The sequence below is a fragment of the Protopterus annectens genome, chromosome 12.part0 (genome assembly GCF_019279795.1).
Source record: "Protopterus annectens isolate FY-2018-M chromosome 12.part0, PAN1.0, whole genome shotgun sequence".
Taxonomy (NCBI): Eukaryota; Metazoa; Chordata; order Ceratodontiformes; family Protopteridae; genus Protopterus; species Protopterus annectens.
The window spans coordinates 646,198,826-646,225,466 of NC_056746.1; the positions used below are offsets into that span (position 1 = coordinate 646,198,826).

At 45.0% G+C, this 26,641-nt stretch overlaps 1 protein-coding gene across 1 annotated transcript in view; it reads right to left on the minus strand.

Moving 5' to 3' along the window:
• LOC122816205 (vomeronasal type-2 receptor 26-like) overlaps window positions 1-26,641 on the minus strand; it is a 189,495-nt gene that overhangs the window by 126,646 nt on the left and 36,208 nt on the right. Inside the window, exon 2 of the mRNA XM_044088953.1 lies at window positions 25,263-25,285. Within this exon, the coding sequence (XP_043944888.1) occupies window positions 25,263-25,285 (23 nt within the window). The remainder of the gene's footprint in view (window positions 1-25,262; window positions 25,286-26,641) is intronic.

The window sequence follows — 26,641 nt, forward strand, 5'->3', positions numbered from 1 at the left end:
TCAAGAAATGGAAGGTGTACACTGTTGCCTACACCAAAGTTTCTTGCTGGACGTGTATGCACACGTGTGCGCGCCACGAAGCGCGAGTAAGGCAGTGTGCATGCGTGTAAGGCAGTGTGCGCGCGTGTAAGGCAGACTGAGCATGTGGGAGCGTGTTGGGAGATGTTTAACACCGTTTGCGCGGGCGTGCACGCGTTTTAAACCGAATAAGCAGATTCTGAACTGTGTAAGTATGTGTGCGCGCGTGTAAGCCACTGTGAGCGTGTTTCTGCTGGTTTGCACACGGCTCCACCCTGAGGAAACAGAAAGGAAAAAGGAAGCAACAAATGTAGTAGGAAGTTAGCAGGGAATACTGCTGGAGCTAGCAGGTGAAAACAATTACATGCAGGCAATTACACAGGCAGAATACTAGCCCAGCCCAGCACTTAAAACTCTGCAAACAGCAGTGCAGAATGTTTCTCTCAAGAGACACTGCAAGACAGGAGTTAAGTTATCAGAAGTGAAAACTGAAAAAGCTGAACTCAGAGCAGAAATGTTAGGGGCTGCCATAGCTGTCATAATGAGACATAGGCGACTTGCTGAGGGTGGTGACAATGCAGATGGTGCCAGACAACCCACAGTGAGGAGACGGAGAAGAGTGTACAGGCCCAGGGTCACCTACCACGGGTTACATGAGCTGGAGATAGTAGAGCGCTATAGAGTGGACAGAGACCTCCTGCAGCAAATAGTGGAGCTGTGCAGGCCACGCCTCACACACAGAACCAACAGAGGGCAACCCATCCCAGTGGAAACCAAGGTATGTGTTGGCCTAAGAATACTAGCAACAGGTACCTTCCAGAGACCAACTGGTGATATGATGGGGATATCACAGGCATCAGCTTCCAGGGTACTGCACCAGTTCCTGGATGCCATGTCAGCACATGTTGGTGATCATGTATATTTCCCCAATGCCCGTGAGGTATTGGCCAGCAATATGCGTCTCTTCCAGCAAATAGCGGAATACCCTGAGGTACTGGGTGCAATAGACTGCACGCACATACGCATCAAAGCACCAGCCGGTGAGCGGGGTAGGGCATACATCAACCGCAAGGGCTTCCCCTCCATCAACTGCCAGGTCGTGTGATGCCCAGGGCATAATAATGAATGTGTGTGCTGGCTGTCCTGGAAGCTACCACGATTCCCACATCTGGCATTTGACGCAGCTGTACCAGACATTTGCCAATAGGGACATCCTGCACGGACACCTAGTGGGGGATGCAGGTTATGCACTGGAGCCGTGGCTGATGACACCCATCAGAAATGCACACACACCTGAACAGGAACGCCATAATGAGGCACACGCACAAACACGTAATGTAATAGAGCGTGTGTTTGGGCTGCTCAAGTCACGGTTCCGGTGTCTGGACACATCTGGTGGAGCCTTGCAGTACACACCAACTACATGTACCCAAATTGTCATGGTATGTGCTATGCTACATAATATGATCTTGCAAAACAGCTGCAGCAGGAGCAGCATAGGGCTGGGCCAAACAGCCCCCACCATTGCCAAGGCCATCACAGGCAGAGCGTGACTCGGAGGAGGAACAACCTGAGCCTGCCCCAGTAGGCAGAAGGAGGCATGCCCAGTATGCCCTGGCCTTGGCAAAGAGGCAACGATAGCACATACATTGGCTCAGTAGGAACCTTGGGAATGATACCCTCTCTGACTCACTCATATAGTAACAGGGATGCCTAACGTGACACAACCTGCTCTCAAACATGTACAGGGAAGTGTAATATGCATCCGACAGAGGCAGCCCTGCAGCACCACCTGAGGCATGAATGCTATGTGTTAAGTAATGTAACACCAAGTACTATATGCACACCTGAGGACCCTGACTAACATCCTACCCTCACCAAGCATCATGCCACAACATGACAACGAGATGATCAAGTGCAACAATTGACTGAAGTATCGCAGGTAGTCAAAGGGGACCCAATGTGTGCCCGTCTGGGATGACATGCTGAGCATGACATGATGCACCACCTGCTAGGACTGGCGTGCACCTATCAGTGCAGGCCGTATGGATACTGGCAAAGGCTGTTGTCACCCACAGTGTGCCCCGAATAGGTAAGGCTCAAAACACAAACCTATCTCCATAGGTACCAGAAGGGATAAGAATAAGATAAGGGATAAGTTGAAACAGCAAGATGCATGCAGTCTAAACTCACCCAGTATGGAGAATGTTGATAACTGCGCTGTAACAGAAAACTGAGGCAAGGCTCACAACAGCACCCTAACACTACCAGGTTACACCTCATACTGTGCTGTACAGCCTCAAAACTTGGAACAAGCTACAAAAGGAGGGTGACTAGCAAGAATTGTCAAGGATAACCACACCCCATGTCGGTACCACAACAAAAGCAGCATGGACTAGCCATGCTCAAGTAACAGTGGCTAAAACTGCCCCCCAGTTTATAGCCTGCTACAGACTACTGTCCCAACACCAGGAACTGCATCCGGCCTATGCTGTAATACATGAATATATCAAGTCCTCCAAACCACATTATATTGGGTGACTGCAAATACCCAGACATAGACTGGGAGCATTATACTAGCTTCAACAGTGTAGGACAAAAGTTCATAGAATCCACAAACCAAAAGGCCCAGGAACAACGTACCACTCCCACAAGAGGGGTAAGCATACTGGATGTGATAATCAGCAACATGGGTACTGGATGTCAAGATGAGAAGTGTATTGCTCACTGGTAAAACCAGACCATAGAGTAATCACACTGGATATACAAATCCTGACCACAGTCCCTGGCCGAAAACCACAGTGGAAAACATGTGTTAAGCAATATTTGCACTCCTCCAAACTGATGTGGAAGCAGGTGCAAAATATGGGCCACACCTCAGAACCTGTAATACAGCCATTCCATGAACACTGCCAAGAATGCTTGGATTATGCAGTCCTAAATTAAAACAAGACACAGTGCCTAAATCTGGCATGGTGGACACCAGCCATAACCAAAACATGCAAGAGAATGAGGAAGCTACTACATGATAGAGCAAACATGAACAATGAAGTAATCACTGATCAGTAGTATGGCAATAAAATCTGTCCACACATGCAATCCACTAAGGCCAGCCACAACAAGTGGAATCTGTGAATCCTGAGGCAATGTTACACCTGCCCCAAGTACACAGACAACCCCCAACTCCACCCAAGAAATACAAATATATGTGAGAGATGCAACCATCCATCCAAACTGGAGGCTGAGCTCCCTCAACTCAGTACTCCCAAAACAAGTCAGTAGGAGAAGGTAACCACACACACCACAAACACAGTCCCACATAGACCTATCACAACTGCAAACCAAACACATAAACACAGAAAAACATTCCCAGAGGCACAAATTACAAACACAGCACACCAACAGAGGCCTCTAAAGCAGACACCCAATCAAACAGCCTCCAAACATAGCACATGCAACACATAGCACACAAAGCTGGTGTGCCAAACAGTCACAGGCCAGAAGGAGAAACAACATGCCTGATACAGTTGTAATAGGTGACTCCATAGTCAGACACACTGCTGTCCCACACCAGACTGAACAAGGGAAAGGGTACAGTAAGCTGCCTGTAGGCTGCCACAATATGCCACATAACAGAAGTATGTAGGTCACTCCAAAGCAAGTAGAAATATGATGCAGTCATAGTCCATGCTGGTGTGAATGACCTGAGATGTACCGCCCTAGACTACATGAAAAGAGACATAGATGATCTATCTGATTATGTAGTCCAGGCCGGTATGACACTCACCGTTCGCAGCATCCTACCCTTACCAAGAATAATGCCACAGTACAAACACGGAATGATCAGTCATAGCAAGTGGCACACTTACTGGTGTCATTCCAAGGGGATCCAATGTCTGTCTGCTTGGGATGTCATGCTTGACAAGCCACGCAGCTGTCCTTGGAATGGCCTGCACCTGTTACCCCTGGGCATCTGAATATTGGATAAGGCCTTTGCCACCTCCATAGAGCCTTTTGTAGGCAAGGCTGAAAAGACTGACCCACCTCCCTAGAAAACATAAGTGGGAAGAAACATAAGGGAAATGCTGACCAATGCCAGATGTGTACACCCCAATATGCATGCTCCCGAGGCCATCCCCAGAATGGAGAACATCGATGTCTGTGCAGTGACAGAAACCTGCTGCAAGCCTCCTGACAGCACACCAGCACTACCAGGTTATACCACGTATCATGTGTCATGGCCCCAAAACCTGGAACAAAACATAAAAGGAGGGTGAGTATCCATAGTCAGCACAGACACCCATACGTCCAGATAACTGACATTGCACAAGGCATTGGAGTTCACCCATGTGCAACTAACTGTAGGCAAGACTGCTGTGCAGTCTGTAGCATGCTATAGACCGCACTCTCACACACAATAACCCCACCCAGCCGTCCTGAAGACACTGGACAGTATGAATGTCCCACCAAATACCAAACAAGGTACCACAAATTACCACATAGGTGGTAAACCATTATGTATGGAAGGAGTAACCAGGGACCTAGGGACACAAGTGGACAGTAACCTGTTATGTGACACCCACATTGCCAATGTGGCTAGGAAGACTGTCTACATTTGACACCGTATCAGGAAAGGAGTCACATCTACGCAACAGAGGTCATTGTGCCCCTATACTTTTCTCTAATCACACCCATAATCTAGTACAATGCCTCATATGGGATGTACCTTACCTGACACCTGCAGCAGTTAGAAAGACCTCAAAGGTACCTCACCAAGAGGATAAAGGGTCTCAAATATATGTCATATGCTGCCTGGCTGTAGACACCCCAGCTGAATCCAGTCACATACTGCCTACACAGAGGCATTGCATGCCTGTTGTAGGAGGCCATGCCCAACACAGGAGTAATGGACATGCTCCACCCCAGAAAACACAAATCCATCGGAGCTGTGAGAGTGAGAGATGTCAACCTCAACAAATAATGAAATAGGATGTGCTGGTGGGACAGATACATAATCCAGAGGCTCCCACACCCTGGACCAGAATCCCACTCCATGTTAGGCAGAGCCCCTCACTGACACTCTTCAACAGGAATCTTGCCAAGTGGATGGATGATTGTAGAGTTACACTGGGGGTCTTCACTGTGTCATGTCCAGACAGAGGCACAGCAAAGCAAATCATAAATGGCCATAATATTCACATAGCAAGGGGTGTCAAAAGCCACACACACTCTGGCTAGGCTAACAAATGCCCAGGGTGGATAGCCTAGTATGAACCTATGAACCTATGAAGATACAAATTGTACAGGACACTAAGGATAATCCCAAAGCTTTCATAACTGATGGTAGGAACCATGTTGGGAATTCACAGATATGCCCTGAATCACACAAATATCACAAACACACACACATATTGCCAACATACATCCTGACAGGTGCAGTGCAAACCCCCCCCCCCAAATGCAGAATATCTATCCCAGCAGACTGCTGGCCCCCTGACATTGCAGATGCTGAGGTAACAGCCAACATCTACAAAGCAAAACACACAGCAGCAATGGTATGAGATGGTGTCCTGGGCTTAGTGCAACATGGACTCCAAGATGAATGGAATGCCAAACCACACTACTGCTCAATGTCAGCCTTACCACAGAATATGTACCCAAAGAGCAGTGTACAACAACAGTGGTTCTTCTCAACAAAGGTGTTGCCTGAATGGATACTGAACACTACTACCCCAGAATCCTGAGAAGCTCAGTTTGCACAGCTATGGAAAGGATCAGCATGTACCACAGACATAAAGATATTGGGGACCTACTGACACCGGACCCAACCCAGTGTGGCCTTCTCAAGTGCAGATCCTGCCCCTAACCATGTTTGACTCAATTAAAACAGTCATTAAGGTCATTGATGAGGGCAATGTGCTCCACACAGTGTATCTGGACCTTGCAAAGGCTTCTATACAATACCCTATGTGTTCATTATAGATAGGCTCACCAGCTTAAATATAAACCCACATGTCAGTAGAGGGGTTGCAAACCAGACCAAGGACAGAACAGACATGGTCAGACATGCTGCAGCCATGTCAGACTACAAACCAGATATAACTGGCATCCCACAAGGCTTTGTCCTGGGATCTCCCCGTCTGGTATATATGTCCCATAGGTACAGGCAAACATGGAAGGACTGTGTCCGAACATGTTTGCAGAGGACTACAAACTGCTCACCACATATGATCCACCAGCTGACACAAGCATCCCACAAAAGGGCCACATAGAAACAGACAACTGGTGCCATAGCCATGTCAGCAAGCTAAGTGCAGAAACGTGTATAGTCAACCCCGTGGATATACAGTAAGTGCCCACCAATTACCACATAGGTGTTAACCCATTATGTAGTTAACATGTAATGAGAGACCTGGGGACACAAGGTGATAGATATCCTGCATTGGACAAACATGTGCTGTAGTGTTTACAGAAACATACCATATACCCACCTAATCATGAAGGCTGTCAGATCTAGATAAGGGGAGGTCATTGTGGCTCTGCAGTCATCCTTCATCAGCGGTACAATTGACTACAATAGCCCCTGTGGGATGTACCTCAGCAGACACCTCCATCAACCGTAAAGTCCCCAACAGTACCTCATCAGAAGTATCAAAGAGCTTGCACAGATGCCATGTGTTGCCTGTGTTGCTGGCATCAATAAACATGCTGAATCTTGTACAATCTGAATGGCAGTGAGCTATGCACATGAGAGACCTGAACCCCAGCACTGACTTACATAGGACAAGCTGTACTGTGTGATCCATAACACGGAAGCCACTCCCACCCATGAGTGAACCCCCAGCACAGGCTACCCATAGAGTCACTTATCAATCTTCCTCAATAGGAATCCTGATGAGTGGATGGGAGATGGTAGATTTATCCTGGGTATCACTGTCATGTCACAGGTAGACAGAGGCACAGTATACTAACCATGACATATGTCATGGCAAACTCCACTTACAATGTGTGTTGAAGGACAAACACACTCTCCAACTAGCATTAGACATGGACTAGGGCACATTGCCAGTGTTTGCAAATGTACACCTATATTGTGGAATACACTACCAATGTTGGACAAGCCTGGTTTAAGTAGTTCATATTTGAACAGAATGCAACATGGTCAGATGTACACAACTGGCCCCTAACCAGGCTGTTGTGCCCACTATCGAAATGTAAAGCAGTGATAGCAGTAAAGCCCAGGATACTGTCCACCACAGTCAAAGTACTACCAGTACACTATACAGTACTACAGTGTTAGGTCAGTGTGAAAGGATGTTGACAACTGTATGCAAAGTATCCCATGCAAACACTGCAGGCACAGTATAATCCTGTTGTGTTCACACACAAAGCAGTTGTACAGTAACTACACAACATGACACACAACACACAACCATAAACGGGTGATAGTTGTTGAAGTTCACACTCATCCACAAATGTGGTGGGCTGCAGAGTCCAACATATGGAATGCTCACACTGGGCATGCTCACACACTTTGACAACATGCCATGGGAAGGCTGAACTGGGCATGCTCACACACTTAGGCCAAATCTCGGTTTAGCAGTTGGACACACATATCTGGTATTGTTATGTGTTTTTCCAGGAACCAACCACATTACAGCAGTCTGCCCAGTGCACACAGTTAAATGACTACAGAGACATACGTGATATAGTGGATCCCTCCCATATGCAAACATCTTCCACAGATGCACAAGTTGTTCATACAAACAGGGAATGCTATGGCAATAAAGATGTGCAAACAGTCTATCAGCAACAAATAATGTGCATTTGACAATTAAACATATGGGTGTAGAGGTCAACACTAGGCTGTTTGCCCTAGGGAATGACAGCTTAGCCAGAGTGTGCTTGGTGTCTGCCTCCCCACAGGATGCACATTCCCCTTTCTAAACACAGATGATGTCAGCACCCTATAAGAACAGCAGGAGAAAAAACTTCCCAGTAATCCGAATAGCGCGCTCCGCTAATGCGTCCGTCTCAAGTGTCATAACATAGTTAGGTAGGGGTTTCAAATCCTGCAAATGCTCATTGTGTGTGTGTGTGTGTGTGAGAGTGGGGTTGGTGTGTGTGTAAGTCTGTCTGAGAGAAATGTCCCTTTTGACAACTAGGAAAACACACTACAGGATGCACATTCCCTTTCTAAACACCGATGATGTCAGCACTCTATAAGTACAGCAGGAGAAAAGAAACCTCCCAGTAATGCGAATAGCGTGCTCTGCTAATACGTCCGTCTCAAGTGTCATAACATAGTTAGGTAGGGGTTTGAATTCTGCGAATGGCAAGTGTGTGGGTTTGTCTGAGGGGGGTTGTGTGTGTGAGGGAAATGTCCCTTTTGGCAAATAGGAAAACACACTACAGGATGCACATTCCCTTTCTAAACACCGATGATGTCAGCACCCTATAAGTACAGCAGGAGAAAAGAAACCTCCCAGTAATGCGAATAGTGCGCTCCGCTAATGCGTCTATCTCAAGTGTCATAACATAGTTAGATAGGGGTTTGAATCCTGTGAATGACAAGTGTGTGTGGGTGACTGTCTGAGGGGGGTTAGTGTGTGTGAAGGAAATGTCCATTTTGGCAACTAGGTGAACAGACTACAGGACGCTCATTCCCTTTTCTAAACACTGATGATGTCAGCACTCTATAAGTATAGCAGGAGAAGGGAAAACTCCCAGTAATGCAAATAGCGTGCTCTGCTAATGCATCTGTCTCAAGTGTCATAACATAGTCAGATAGTGGTTTGAATCCTGCAATTGGCAAGTGTGTGTTTTTGGCTGAGGGGGGTTAGTGTGTGTGAGGACAATGTCCCTTTTGGCAACTAGGTGAACAGACTACAGGATGCACATTCCCCTTTCTAAACACTGTTCAGCAGAAGGCCATGGCTCTGGCACAAGTTGTCTCTTGCTATGATGCCCCTTTGGAAGATGCTTGTGTCAGCTGGAGAGTCGATTATGGTGGCCAGTCTGCAGTCATCTGCATATTTGGACAGCCACAGTCCATCCATGTTGGCCTGTACCTCCAATAAATATATACCAAACAAGAGGGTCCCAGGACTGAGCCTTGTGGGACACAACCCGTAACTGTTGTGGGGTCTGGCATGGCTCCAGCAATGCTAACCATGTGGGTTCTGTCCTTGAGCCACTGTGCAATCCATCTAGTGACATAGGGGCTTATATTTAAGCTGGTGAGCTTCTCTAGAATGCCCAAGTGGGGTATTGTTGTGAAGGCTTTTGCAAGGTCCAGGTAGGCTGTGTGAACCACCTTCCCCTCGTCAATGGCCTTGGTGACTGTTTCAAAGAAATCAACCAGGTTAAACCCGGTAGTGCTGGTGTGCTCTCAGTAGCCCTGAACCAGGCATCTGTTACTGCACAGATATCAATGTTTTCCATGGCAAGGAGTGTTTTGGGTGCATGCATCTGGAGGTTTAGACTTCTGGCGTTGGGTAGCATTGCTCTTAGTTTCCTATCCCTTGTGATACCTATGAAGGTGGGTTTGTCATTTGAGCCCTGCCTAACATAGGCACTATGGGGGTAGCAAGAGCCTTTGCCAATATCTGAAAGCCCAGGGGTGACAGGTGCAGGCCGTCCCTAACAAAGCAGGTAGTTCAACAGAAGATGAATGTGTGAAGGTGTAGTGCCTGTGATTAGTTAGCAGTAGCATATATGACTGCTCACGTGGACACATGCCAGGTAGGTCATATGCACTGTGTCACAGGCAATGTACATGTGAACAGGACAAACAGTGACATCCTGTCAAGTGGAACATGGACATACATATAGTAGGCTATGCAGATGGCACTAGGAGTCCACAGAAGCTCTATAACTATGCATTGCAGGTGTGATCAGTATTCCAGGATAATTGCAAGCAAACATGCATTCAAACAAAGCTACAGTAAACAGGGCTGCATGTAGTCCATTGTACAACAAACAAGCTGTACCAGTTCCAGTAGGTAACACTGCAAATATGCAGGCACTATGCACATGTACATGGAAATACACGGGTCAGATGGCTAGGGTCCAGTCTCAGTGCACACAAGTGTACAGACCATGTACTGTCAGGATGTACAATAACTGGATAGAAACCCATGTGCTCATACCTGCAGTAATACAAATGTCAAATAACAGACACTGAGCCTTCACTCAGTGGTTTCATACTTAGTAGGATGTATGCTCCCTGGCCTGCCACCACAGTATCCCTGACATATATGGGGACTCTCCCTCCTGTGACAGTTAGTTATGTGTGTTGGGGCTGTCTAGCATGGTATGAGATGTGAGCATGCAGTGCTAGGGTGCTCCTGTGTGTCCTGTACCAGTCGTGTAGTACTGCACACATATCAACATCCTCAAACATCTGCAATGCAGAGTCTAGTGTGGGCAACATGCCACTTGCAATTTACATGTCCATCATTGTGTATTACTACATTTATTACCCTATCCCCTGTGCTACCTATGTATGTAGCCTTCTGTTAACATCATTACCACCAGTATGCCAACATGTGCAGATGATACACTATGGTACTTACCATGGGTGTAGACAACAGGACATGACAATCACACACTTACTGCATCAGGCATGCTGTGATATACCCACAATTAATTCAGCACACAGTTCTGTTAACAACATGATATTATTACTACACATCTGTGTGGTCACCCTGTGCATCAGCAACATGTTAACCTGTACCTGCACAGTTGTTACAGGTTGCAGGAGGTGGCACAGTTTCATCATATGCACAGGGTGTGAACTTGGTATGCCTGAGTCAGCCACCGATACCACCAATTGACATGTATGTGTATGTGTGTTGGTGAGGGACAGCAGTAGAAGGTGGGGCAATGTTGATGCAGTGTGTGCGTGTATGCGGTAGCCCTAGGTGTTGTCATATCGCATGTGTGTATGGATGCACACAGTTCCACCTCATGGCTGCCATATACTGGTGTTTGTGGACAGCCACAGACTGTACCTGCCAGGTCATACAGATCAGTGTCTCTGGCCACGGACACGATACCTGTGCCTTGCAGGGGTGCTATGGACCGTATCCAGTACCAACCCAGACTGGGTACTGTCATCAGAAGCAGGTGTTCGTTGACTGGACACAGATCCCTGTCGGGCCTGGCCAGAGCCACGTGCACGTGGTCTCCTGGCGTGGTCTGATGACAGCACAGACCCAGCATTGCTGGGGCTGCTGCTGGCACTACGGGGGTGGCCGCAGCCCTGTTGTCGTCCGTGACAACTGCCAGCTGCTGCTGTTGCTGGCATACAGCCACGTCGACGCCTCAACCGCCCACCATCACCCTGGCTCATGGACATGTAGTTGTGGAACCGGTCTAATATGTCCCCACAACATCTGTCTATGACATCGGTGAAATCACGGATGGCAGCCGCAATGTCACGCATACTGTCAGTCATGGCTGTGCGACATGCTGCCAGCTCCCTCAGACCCTGTCTGGTGTACCGTTCCATACGTGACTGTGCCTGCATGACAGTCCAAAACATAGCTGAGGTTGTAAGACCTCTGTGGGCACGTCTGACAGGGGCAGTACGCCCATGGATGCTCCCACGAGAACCCCTGGACGTCTGTCTGTGTGGTACCATCTCTGGGCCATGCCCATGGCTGCTGTGTGGGAAGGCATGTGCCACAGATACCACATTACCCTGGTCAATGCCCACTGTATGCTGTCCATCACCTAGGGACAGTGGTGACAAAGGGTGTATTGGCAGGATAACTGTGCACATTGATGGGGTCGACAGCTGTGTACTGTCAATCGGCTGACCAATGGCAGACCCTGGCATATCTTCCTGTGCCATTACACAGATGTCATCATTATCAGTACCCATGGCACCTGACTCAGTCCCTGCTACATGACACCAGAGCAGCAACAGAACCTGTGGGTAGGAAACAGGAAACACAGTTTACAATGTCTACACATTACCAGCGATGCACACATGCACAGGTGCACACATGCACAGGTGCACACATGCACACATGCACAGGTGCACACATGCACACATGCACACATGCACAGGTGCACACATGCACACATGCACAGGTGCACACATGCACACATGCACACATGCACACGTGCACAGGTGCACAGGTGCACACATGCACACATGCACAGGTGCACACATGCACACATGCACACATTTACACATGCACATATGCACACGTGCACACATGCACACATGCACACATGCACAGGTGCACACATGCACACATGCACAGGTGCACACATGCACACATGCACACATGCACACATGCACAGGTGCACACGTGCACACATGCACACATGCACAGGTGCACACATGCACACATGCACATATGCACAGGTGCACACATGCACACATGCACACATGCACACATGCACACGTGCACACATGCACACATGCACACATACACACATGCACACGTGCACACATGCACACATGCACACATGCACACATGCACACAGTTTCACACAATTGTACAGTACTCAGTATGCGTGATATCAACACACAGACACAGACACATTTACATGCATACAAAGAGCACTACTAAGTGAGCCAAATAGTACTATTACTATCAACACTATTACAGGAATTGTTAATACACACTCACCAGCATGGATAGGCTGCATTGCTGTTATACCAGAGGGTCCTGCAGACGTGAAGAAACTAATGTCAGTGGGCACAACTGTGCCATTGTTACTGAGTATGATACAGGTCAGGAGTACAACAGTCGCCTTTCACAGGTCAGCAGCTAATATTGAGGATATCACACTTGCACATTAAATACTATGGTGACAGCTACAAACCAAGGACACACCTCACACATGCATTAACTACCAGTGTACACAACAGTCAACTATACATATGGCATATTACCTGCACGTTCAGTGTCTTGCTGCTGTGTGGCTCCAGCCTCCATCATAATGCATGCCTGCTGCTGGCGGACTGCAGCCACTACACTCATGAGTAGTCCCTCCAGTCTGGTGAGTGGGGGATGTGTAGCCACCCCACCACCTGTGGCGACCTGTTGCCTGTGGATATCTGACGCACGCTGACGGACATGTCTGATTAAATCACTGCAGTGATGTCGTACCTGCTCATATGTCCTATTATGCGTGCCTATGTCATTTACCCGACGGACAAGGTCTTGCCACAGTGCAGCCCTCTCCTGCTGATTCTGGCTGGTGCTGGAAAAGAGTATTGCATAATCCCGCACCAGGCTCTGGTGTATCTCCTCATCCTCAGCTGTGGAGTAGGTGGGATTCAGCGGGTGGGCCATGTACCTGAGAAAGAAAATAACCTGGTATCAGCAATATATGTCAGCAGAATTTGGCACACATACTACACATGCTACTCGACTGTTATGATACAACATATCTCACATATGTAGCATCTGTCTGTCTATTGGTGGATACACATGTAGATGGCCAGGTATCAGTGCTCGGCCAGCAACTGTGCAACAGTACCTGGCAGACTCCATACGACATACTACCATACCCCAGCAGTCAGAACACTGATTCAGGTCAAGAGCACCTCCTCACTCTGGGGGTTTGTATCTAGGTACTGTATGGCCTACATCGGCAACTACTGTGAGCTGACCACACACTGATTGCCCTGGATATACATATCCCACCTCCACCACTAGCACAAATGACTATAGTGCATAACATTACAGATACAAACTTTACACTTTGTAACAGTGATATGGTATCCTTTCAGCCCACTGGGCCAGTGGCAGATACAACCCACAATGCTGACCCGTACACAATTGCTTTCTACAGACATCTCAGAGAATGCATGGATCATGCAATCCCATATATGACCAAGACACTCTCCACAAAGGGACAGCATCCTGTCAGGTGGACCCCAGCCATAGACAGATTGTATTACAGAAGATGGAAGCTACTGCAAGACAGAGCATAATTCACTAAAGGGAGGGCATGTCTGAGCAGCACTGGTAAGGATCTATTTTCCATCATACAAACTACATGGGCAACTTTGAGAGGGAAATCAAGAGTGACACTACAGATAACCAGAAGGCCTTCTTCAGTTATGTTAGCAACCTGGTCAGGAGCCATCCTCTATGCCCATAGGTAGTACACAACAAATACTTCACTGACACCACAGATATCGACAACATTGTGGCAGACAGGTTCAGTGCAGGTGTCACCCCGCCCTCTCCCCCGAAATAAGGCATAGTTATCCCAGCTGACTGTAACCTCCCTGTCATCACAGATGTCCAGGTGAGAGACACCCGCAGGACAGCAGAATACACAACATGGATGGGACCTGATGGTATCCCCAGTTGCATGCTACATAACCTCTGACAGGAGCTAAACACACATATAGAAGTGCTATGTAACACTAGCCTGACTACAGGATATGTACCTGTACACTGGCGCACAGCAGCAGTGGTTCCACTCCATGAAGGAGGCACCTCACCATACCAATACAATACAACACAATACATTACATTACGATACAATACTATACAATATGCTATTGCCCCTGTGTCTACAGCAGTGTACTGTTCTGCTACCCTAACCATTGTGACACATATGGTGTGATGGTACCTGCTGCTGTCACACAGTTACACAGGGTGACTCATATGGCATATTACCTATCTGACTAACATTCAGCAGGGGTATGTGTGACATGTACTCATGGGGAGTCTTGCTTCTTAACACTGTGTGGTTTATTGCAGGGTATGTCTTATCTGTGGGTAGGAACTCTTACCTCCACATGTGCACACTATTGCAGTGGCACGGACGACACACAGCAGACATTTAGGTTGTGGATGGTGGGAGGTGTTACTATGGTTGTTGGACATCTGTCATGGGTGTGACCTCCATATGTAAATCCGGGAGTGGTAACCTCTATGTGGGTAGCATATGTGTACTCTGTGGTGTTGTCAGTCACTGTGCATTGGTAATGTGTTTGAGTGCATTGTCACAGTGTTGTACATGTCACTGTGTCCTTCTCCATATCTGTAGCTGTCATGTGAGGTCCATACCATGGCATCCATTATGTGGTGTGGAGGGTACACCGACCTACATGTCCATACCTGACTCACCATGTCCGCTGACACATACCATGTGCAGGTATTCCAGGGATAGTGTGCCACTGTGAATATCATTGGGGCCACTATTGTACACATTTCTGACCCTGCTCACCCCTGACACATGCAGTGGTGGGCAGCCAATCACATATCTGGTGGTTACTGGTGTAGGTGATCTGGAATGTGATATGGTACTCCGGATTTGACACTGGTGTTCACTCCATGCCTTTGTCACCAGGCACCTGTTGCAATACATCTGTACACATGTGCCTCACTCAGAATTTATATACATCTCTCTCTCTCTCTATATATATATATATATATATATATATGTATATAGATATATCTATATGTATATACATATATATATATATATATATATATATATATATATATATATATCCGTATACATATACACATATATATAGTGATCTACATATATTGCTATACATGTGGAGGGGGCACAGAGGGGTGTGAGTGACAGAGGGGTGGGACAGGCTGTGTTGCAGGTCGTCATATACAGTCATACCTGTAGGTAGTCAGATCAGTCTGTCTATGTATATGTATCTACATATATCTATATCTGTATGTGTGCATTACATAGATATGTTTGTACAATATTCTATCTACATCTGTCTATGTACTCCTACATCTCTCTCTCTATGTATGTATACATATATGGATATCATATATATATATATATATATATATATATATATATATATATATATATATATATACATATATATATATATATACACATACATATGTTGACATACATACATATCCATGTTAGACAGGTATATCAGCATATTTGTCTACCATACTGTATACACACACTAACATACTGCTAAACATACATAACTGTGTAACCTACTTTGTACATGGCACTACAACCTACAATCAAACAACATTGATATGTGCATATAGATGCTCTCACATACAAATGTATGTACAGCCTTCACTGATAGTTGCTGTATGTCCCCTGCCCTTTACACATTTTCATATACATATGGATACAGACCAATGACACATATGGAGGGTTCACAGTATGTAGACCTTTATAGTATTACTTTACATTACCTGTGTTTGTCACAGCTGCTTGTGTTGCTGTCTGGTTCTCTGTCCTGCTGCTCCACTTCCCAGTTGTCAGCTTTCAGGTAGCTGTTGCTGAACAATTTGTTTCTGTCTGCTTAATTGCAGTTTTCTCTGTCTCTGTCTCTGTCTCTCTCTCTCTCTCTGTCTGTCTCTCACGTCCTTCTCAGGGTGCAATGAAAGTATTGCATGCGTGGACATGGAGTACAGCATACTTTTGTAGGTATCTGCATATGCCCATGTGATGGCCTCTGCACCAATTGTTAGCCAGCATTTGCTAATTGCATGCAGCCAGTTGTGTACTGATTGCAGTTTTCACTGTGATTTCAGAACAGTGCTATAAAAAGGTGTGTGAGATAGGCGTAGCCCTTTCAGATGTTAAGGGCAGGGACCATGCTGTTATGCTGTGGACAATGTTCTGTGAGTGTAAAGGTTGGTATCTCTCTCATTTTTCCAGGTGTGTTGTAGATTAACATTCCTCCATTCATTTCTCCAGTTTCCTGTACTAACTGTGTATGTATACTGACACCTACAACTACTACTACTGTTAATGTGTGTGTGTGTGTGTGCTTTCCTTTCACTTTTGCTTGCACTCTGTTGCTAAGGCTTCAATAGTTGCCCTTTACAGTCACTACTTGTATGCCTGCTAGGTGTCTTGACTGTAGTGTGCTGCTGTAGCTTTCCTATTTTCCATGTACATTCACACCTTGGAATGCTTGCTATATCTGCTAGGGTGTTACAGCATGCAGTGTGGTCTGGCCATGGTGTGGGCCTTGACATCTATTAGGGTATTTGAGTATGCTGCTGAGCAGGCCCCAGAGACTTTCAGGTTCATCTGTTATGTGCCTCATGGAATGGTACATATCAGTGGGGTACACCCATTAAAATGTCTGGTATGCTGCAGTTGTGACTGTGGGTTAGCATGAGCATATGTATTACTACACTTTTTCTGCCATGCAAGTGGTGAATACTTTCCGGACTCCATAGTTACCATTGCATGTGTTACACCTTTCTGCCTACTGTTTGTACATTTCACATGGGGTCTGTGGGGCATCCCTGTAAGTCATTCACTGTTGCTATGTCTAGGCTCTTAACTATTCAAATATGGTGGTGTCGGACCCGTCATGTGTACAGATATTTGCAGGTTGTCCACATTTCTGCCTCATATTTTGGTCAATATCTCATGCACACCTTTTTCTGGCAAGTCACTCTGGGCTCAAGTCAGAATATGGTGACAAACATTCAAGTTCCAGACTGCATACCCTTCCAAACATCCCACAAAGTGTAGACCCTGTTACTTTCTGAACTGTCTGCGTTTGTTGTAACATTATTTGTAATGTGTCCCTGGTTTTGGGCCTTTGCTCCACATATTTTATTACTTGGTCCAGATGTGTTCCTGTAAGAGGTTGTGGGGTATGGGCAGTGCTTATCCTGCTGTGAGTATGTGTGTGTCTTGCAAGGTGCTATAGTGACATTATTACCTACTATCTTCCAACTAGCATGGCTGTTTCTGTTCACACACTACTATTATGGAAATCCACCAGTTTTGTTAGTAATTCTGAATGTCATGCTTTGTGTACTACACATCTATATTCCCTTTACATTCATTCCTACTGTTACATGATATATTTACTTTAGCACAATGTTCTTGTATAAGAGTCATGGCTTAGTGGTAAGTCATGCAGACTACAGTTGCCAAGGTCCTGGGTTCGGGACTCACAGTGGGATTTTATTTTTCTTTTGAACTGAATACAGGACCTTTCAATCAAAGTGACCAAGGCACTTTTAAGCAGTTGTAACCGGGTTAGCGCTGGTTTGTGCGGAGCTCACGCATGCGCACTGGCGGTTAGCTCCACGCACACAAGCGCACACCTGATTACAACCACTTAAACGTGCTTACTCTTGTGCACACCCGCGCTATTTTCCTTGAAAGAAAAGAAAAATGGGGAGACAGGAAAGTGGTGAAAAAGGGGTCACAAAGAGGGTAAGACAGTAGGGAAACAAGCTTGGGATGTGCAGGAGGGATGTAGGTAAGGCCCATAGCTGCCCATTTCTTCATCAGCAACAGCTGTGCATATATATGTAATTTGGTGTGACATTTGAAACCTTCCACCCCTGAGAGAGGTGTCATGACAACAATAATACTTGTTGTACAGCCAATTGGAATTGATAGGTTCCATGTCCAGTAGACATGTGCGGAATGGGCAGCTATGTATGGGGCGTAATTTTTTTGTGGGTACAGAGTGCCCTTTTTTTTTTTTTTTTTTTTTCAGGTGTGAGTGGTATGTCAGGTGAAGGTAGTCGGTACAGCTGGGGAGGTAGGTTGGGTAGGTTAACAGACAAGACAAACAAGACGCATACAGGGGCGGTATATGACATGTGTGGGGGGGTTACACAATTGACGGGGACGGAAGTTTGGATATCCAGAGCCCATGAGCCCACAGATGGCAACAGTGGAACTGATATCCCCACCCATAGGCAGTTGCCACTGTTCCTTCACTGCCCAGGATGGGGCTGTGCTGGGGGCTGTGTAGGCGGGGCAACAGGCATGCCCGTTAGTTGTGCCACCCGTGCCTCGAGCTGGTGTAGGGGCTCAAGGACAGAGTCCCGAATCTCCCTAAGCACCACAGTCCGGACGCTACGGAGGGTGAGTGGTGGATCTCCTCCGGCCACACTTGCAGAGGCGAGCCCCATCCTGCAGCGCTTCCACCCGCAGGTGGCACAGGGCCACCGGAGGAGGGTCCGGACTCGGCACTAGTGCCAGGTGCACTCGCCAGCTGAGGTGGGAGAGGTGGGTCCGCTGGAACCCGCCTTCCCTGTCGTACTATGTTTTGCATCATGTCATGACAGTTTGGGTTAGTGACATATAATACCATTCACAATTAGTTGTCACAGCATGCATTAGTATTCCCATTAACCAAACACCCAGATATTCACACCATTGAACAGCGTGCATAACACATGCATAATTTGAACAGAAATACACAGTCCAACAACATGCAGGGTTAATTGATGGCAACAGGCCATCAGGTGTGGATGTATGAACAGGGCAGATGCATCAACAGACATGCAAATATATATGACCCAACAGGACAAACGTCCAGGGGTGTTAATTGTGATTGCACATACCATTTTCACGTGGAATGGGTTATATGTAGTTATAGGGTGGGGTGAAGAAAGTAATATTAACACCTTGAATAACAATACATATGCTGTACATTTCTAATAGCTACAGTTATATACACACTACTGTTCTAACTACAGTTTCCTATATGTTAACTATTTCAGCTTGGTGATAGGACTGTTAATGCAACATCAATATACATTTTATGGTTCTTCATACACATTCATATCTAGCTTTGTTCAGCTACATCAAGGCTACATTTGCTTTATATGGCTGTAGACAAGTGTGGATGTTTGGTATATCAGACAAACATCCTATCTGCATATTGCAGACTGAGAGCAACATATCCTGATTTTGGGATACACATTCCAGATGCAGCAACACTTTGAACAGATTTAGCTGTTTGGTTTTGAATCTGACATGCATTTCATTCTGTCTTGACTGCAGTATACTTTATTCAGGGGTTATTACTACTGTATTGCTGGATTCATGGCACTTTCTCACACTCTCTCACTTGCTTTCATTTTACTATTCAGGATGGCACTTCTAGGCTTTATTGACATGTTTTACCAGTAGTTATTACAATCCTTTCCAGCAGTCTCACTTCTGTCATGTTTCAGTATTTCCACAGGGATATATTTCACACATGTGATTTATCATCTTCTGCAGCTATACTTTTCAGCCTGCTGCAGGTTGTGTACTATTTTCTTACAGGCAGGGCATTTTTATTTCAGGATATATGTCGGACATTTTCATGTTTAGCTTAAACTTACAGGCTGAAAACTGTTGTAATCAAGCAATACTTGCATACACTTTCACACTGTTACTTGCAGATTTTATTCCTTACTGACTACACTGCACTCTTTTGCTGACTGTCATACTTTTATATTTCTTTACAGTTACTGGTAGTGGATTACTGACCTGCCTGGTGGCGCAACCGCACCAGCCTATCGCCATAGGCTCTGCGGTTCGCAGAACGGACACCTGCAGCTGTAATATAAATGAAGTAATATTGGAATACACATCTCCATAATATCAGCTAGTTTAACTTTATACATACATAATTAAATGTTACTTACTCAGTGGTGGGGCGTTGGGTGTTTGCCGGGCCTCCTGGATCCAAAGGTTCAGTTGGTCCTGCTTGCGTCTCTTCAGGTCCGCATGGTGGTGACGGACCTGCTCACCTGTCCTTGGAATCCCTGTGGCACTGGTGAGTTCATGAGCCAACCGGTCCCACGCCTCAGCCCTGTATGCTCCCCAGAGGACCTGGCCCTGCATGAGTTGGGCCTCATGATTGTGGACTAGGAGCCAGGCCATGTACCTGGACTCCTCAACACCCCACCTCTGTGCTCGAAAGCGACTACCCTCTCCTACTCCTGACATTCTGCCTGCAGGTCTGTTCTACAATCGTTTATGCTGTGTATTCCCGCCTATGGGGCTTATATAGTCCATTTTTCCCGCACATATCTGTGATTGGCCATTTTGGAATTGTATCAACTTCAGTGAACCTGCATTGTCATGCTGTAGTTTGTATTCATTCCTATATATTAGCTATTATTCCATTTCTAGGTACTGCTGTCATGGCTTAGTGGTTCTGTACCTTGACTATGGTGTATAGTATCCTGGGTTCGAGCCTGGCCACTGCTTTTTATTTTTCATGACTGTCTAGACATGCTGAGGGGTGTGTCTGTGTAAAGGCAGTTTTGATACGGTTTGCTCAACGTTGCCCGTCGGTTAGCTTGTTTGCGATGTGCGCAGCTCCGCGCAAACGGGGTACGCTGCTTTAAGCCTCATTTGGCTATCGGCACACATATTACGCTCAGCTCAGCTAGGGGCACATAGATTCAACATGTTAAACGACTGCTCAGCTACGGGCACGCATTTTGCACCAGTTAAACCACTGCTTATCTACGGGCACATGCACTCACTCTGTTAAACTGTAGCTCAGCTATGAGCACATCTGGCATTTTTTCTTCTTTTGGTACCTCACATGTCTCCAATATAAATGGGCTATTTCATTACATTTTACATGAATTGTGGTTTTATGTGTACATATTTGTCAGGGACTTGTTTCCTGCTTATTTTGCATAAAAAAAAATTGGTGTTGTGGGGGCTCGAACCATGAATGCCTGCTCTTCAGCCAACATCTCTACCGCTACGCTATTGCTTCTTGGCTTACTTTACATATTTAGTTCTTATATGCTTTCCCACTGACTGCTAACTGTAGCTGCGCTACGGGCACGCCCGCATAACGCGCACTCACGGTTAAACATCTTTACAATTTAAAAAAATATAACATGTTCATTTATATTTCTTTTATGTTTATAGTCTGTAGGGGCATGTGTTGTGTTGTGTTTATTCACATTTCCGTGGACTCTGTTGTGGGTGCCTACTTTGGGCACTTTTACACTTCTGGGGGCGTGTCCGCTTGCAGGGCTCGGCCTACGGACATGCCCCCTACTGTCTTACACGGACCGTGTTAGACTTAGGTGTGATTCAGCATGCTCTCATGAATATGCAAAGCATGCTGACATCACTCTGTTTAACTGCAGCCTCCATGTAAGAGTTATAACTCTTACACGGAGGCTTCGTGAATCCTGGGGAATAACAAAATAACAAAAAAACGTCTAGCAAAGAATAAAAAGAAAGAATAAAATGGCAAAGATAATTTATTCACATCCTGTAAGCTCTTTTGTCTTGTACATCAGACTGAATGTTTAATCAACAAACATACACTAATATACTGAACTTTAATTACATTATTAAATTGTTAAATCAATCAATTAATGCTTGAATATCTTAAGCTTCAAAAAAGCTCGGAGGTTTTCTTTATTGAGACTAGGCGAATAGTTGGTGTCTAATTTAATTTGCCACAAGTATTTTTTCGAATTGAGTTTGTCCTCAGCAACAAATCTCATGTCATAATTATTTACTTGATCTAATATAATAAATTTAAAGGCAACCTTCCATGTACTATTGCTGTAGTGTTTACTCAAAGCATTTTTGCTATCACCTACTCTAACTGCATAATTATGTTTGTATAGTCTACAATTCAATTCCCTAGAAGTATGTCCTACATAAAAAGCAGTACAGGACATGCATAAAGCTAGGTAAACAATGAGTCTGGACATGCAAGTGTAATATCCAACAATATTAGTCTTTACATTATTAACTGTAATACTAGTGGTTCCAGTGAGTAAAAGTTGCAATCAAAACATTTAAACATCCCTGATCTGACACACTTAGCAGCCGTGGTGGTGCAGTGGTTAGCGTTGCCGCCTCAAAGCAAGAGGCTCCCTGGTTCGATCCTCAGTTGGGGTGCCTTCTGTGCAGATTCTGCATGTCTTCCCTGTGGTTGTGTGGGTTTCCTCTGGTTCTCTCCCACATCCCAAAGACATGCTGTATGTGGACTGGACACTCTAAATTTGGCCCTAGGTGTGAGTGCGTGCATATGTGTTTCTTCTGTGGAAGGTTGGGTGCCAGGCTGGCAACTCGACACTATAAAACTCTATTGCCAATCATGAGCGGACAGGTGATCTGATGTGGTGACCCCTAACCAGGAAAAGAAGAAGAAGATTGAAAGAAAGGAGGCTTAATCTAGATTGAAAAAAGTCTTTTAAGTTCTTTCCCCCTCTGTACTGTGTAAGTTATAAGGCCTTAGAAGAGGATGTAGACTTTTCTATAGGTGAATAGCAACCCTAGTATGGACATTATCCTTTGTGGTGACCAGTCTCATATGTAATAGGATCAGAGACGAAGCAAGAAAATTAAGTTGGTCTTAATGGAAAGAAGGGGTGGAGATGGAATACAATCACACTTCCAATGACAGGCTCAGTCATGGCAGTTGAAAGAAAAGCATCTTCAGATAAAAAAGTAATTGGAATACTGCATGCGGTTATATCTCAAAGTACCATTGACCTATGGATTTTGTGCAGAACAGAATGTAGTTTCATTGACTGACACAAAGAAAACTGACAAGAATCCATTACTGGCTACACACACACGACCTGTCCAAACAGCACTGGTGCAAAAAAATACAGTTATGGTGTACAGTATATACTATATAGCATAGTAGAAGTAATACAGTTAATATTAGCTAAGTAAAAAGAACAATATAGTTAATGCAAAGCTCAAATGATAGCTTTAAAGACATCCACAAAAAAGTAATACAGTTAACATAATCTAAGGAACAGAATAATGAAGGTAATAGTTTTAGTATTTAAAAATAAGTCCTTTCATATTTTCACGCACACACCCATGTCCATCTTACTTATTGTGTGCTTGAATTTATATCACATGTAATAGGGCTGTGGGTTAAGGGGATGGTACCATCCCTCATAACATTTCTTTACTTTTATTTTCCAAAATAATAATGTGGGTCAGGAGCACATTTTTTCCTTGCAGATTTTCTTGGACAAATACCACACCATTCAACTCTGTAGTTCACTTGATCCAAATGCACTGCTTTTGAAAGTCTACCTTTTCTCAAAACTAAGCAAACAACCACATCATAACTGGATACAAATCTGCAGATAAAGTACTGAAGTCATTGAAGGGCCCAAAATCTGGAACAGTTTTTTTTAAATATAACCCTAACTCACTTAGAAAGTTAATAGAACAGCAGGATTAACAGCATAATTGATTTTCTAAAGAATGTGACATATGAAACTCTGTCTGGCATTACTGAGTGAATGTAGTCCTCAACAAATTACCAGAAAATACATTTTAGGAGGGATAGGAAAATATATTTAGAAATTTAAAGGACATTCTGCAAAATTAGGTACAGATGAGAGCTGTACTTGTACAGTAACTATGCTGCTTGTAAACTGGCATACGAGAACATGCCTGCCTATCAGTGAAGGGTCTATTCATGAGATGGGTTGAGTGTGGGCGGGGTTTGCTACTGTGCATTCAAGGTGGTGGTACTTTGAGATATAACCCTGCATGCTGCCATCATGAAGCAGTGGTGCTGTCAGAAAAGTGCTATGTCATTTTTTAAAATGCCTTGGTTCCAGAGCAGTGCATGCTACCACTAGGAGTGAGTCAATTCAGAAAGTGTGACATGCTACCATTGGGAAACAGTGGAGCTTTCAGGTATTTGCTGAACATTTTCAGTGAGTTTCCGAGTAACATGCACTATTCATGGAGCGTTACATTTGTCAAAAATATTGCTTGATAGCTCTTTAGCAACTCTGTCACAGAAAAAAATGCGGCTGTCATTCATCTGATCTGCCCCATATTAGTGGCATGGCTGTAGGTGTACAGCCTGCCATATCAGTACGTTGTGCCTTCGTAAGTAGGGCAACTGACATATGAGTTCTCTGCCTTTCTTTTGGCTGGTGCTACTGTCTTTTACCCTCTCAGCATTCTCTTTGTGATTCAGTATGTGTGTGTGCCCAACACCAAAAATGGTTTTCCCTTTTTGTTGCTATCAATTTCTCTCCCTAGTGATAAATTAATCCAGGGTTGCTTTAGCCTAAGTGCAGCATTTTTGTACTTCTGCACTGAACCTTTGCTGCCACCTATTTGCCCACTTTGTAAGCCTTTTCAAATCCTATCTCATACATTCTGTCCATACTCCACTGTTACATCAACCTTTTTGTCACCAATGAAGAGGCTGCTTCTATTGACTGTTCCCTTAAATACATCTGAAAAAAGCATATGGAAGAGCATGAGACACTTTCAGTACTTTACTAGTCTGCTTATTCCTGAAATCCTCTGTCTCCATAACTCTGTGTCCCATCCTTAAGCCATGCAGCAGCCCTCATCTTGCTCACAGCAGTTATACGTCCTGCCATTAAACCATGCAGCAATCCATCATCTCTCTCACCATAACTCAGTGTCCTACCATTAAACAATGTGGCAATCCATCATCTCTCTCAACACAACTCCATGTCCTATCATTAAACCATGCAGCAATCCATTACCTCTCTCACCAAATTTCAGTGTCCTACCATTAAACCATGCAACAATCCATCATCTCTCACCACAACTCATTGTCCTGCCATTAAACCATGCAGCAATCCATCATCTCTCTCTTACCACAACTCAGTGTCCTATCATTAAACCATGCAGCAATCCATTACCTCTCTCACCACATCTCAGTGTCCTACTATTAAACCATGCAGCAATCCATCATCTCTCTCACCCTAACTCAGTGTCCTATCCTGATTCAACATAATCCTCTCACTAAAATTCCATGTCATATCACCATGGCAGATTGCTTCCATTTGTATTATGTGCATGGAGTACTTATCTAGCACAAAAGGGAATGATTGTATACAATCTCTTACTCCACTGTGTACAAACATTTCTAAATTTGTTCTATGGCATACCAGCCCTACTCCAAAGCACACAATTTTTATGAATAGTGCCCATTGTTTCCAGGGATGGATAAGACAGCTGAAAGAATGTTTGATAACTGTTTACTGTGTCACACAAACACCAACGGAAATGTAACTGTTCCATTGCAGATGACAAATTATCAGAAGCACCATGGATGGAAGTTAAGTGCAATTTTCTCCTAGAACAAATGCATTAGAAATAAATTCCCTGCTATTTTGCTCCTATAAAATGTCTCCCTTTTTGTCCATGACAACCAGGAATGTTATATGCAAAGACATTCTACTACCAGTAGGAGGACAGCATACTGGTTAAAGTTTTTACATCAATACCAAGGCACAGGGTTTGGCTCTTACCCCCTTTGTTCAGACTGCAAATTGAGCATGAAAGACCCAAAGGAGAAGGTGTATCCATCTTCATTAAGGATAACTACACATCTAGACTGGTCAAAGAGTATGACTGTCTTGAGCTGCTCCATGTCCAATTAACTATAGGTAAAGCCCCCTACCACATCATAGCCATCTATAGCACCATGAAGGAGCAAATACATACTGCATACTTGGACTTCTGTTGTCACTTGCCATGCAGCCCAACACCTTACCCATGGGTGATTTTAATTGTCATACCATCAGCTGGAAAACATACATTACCACAAACATGCTGGCTTAGAGGTTCTTGGACTTTGTCAAAGCAAATGCTCTGGGACAGCTAGTCAGCACTCCCACAAGAAGATCAAATGTCCTGGACATAGTATTCACTAATATGGGAGAGCATTGCACCCCCTGTGTGATGTCCTCCCTGGTAAGATCAGTCTCATTCAATGTAATTATAAGACTAGATACCCCATCAAGCTCAAAAATGCTTAAGAATTTTTCAAAGACAAATTACCTCATACTAACTGATGGTATAAGAAGTTTCAAAGCCCTTTCAAACACAAATAACATGGACTCCTATGCAAAGGTGT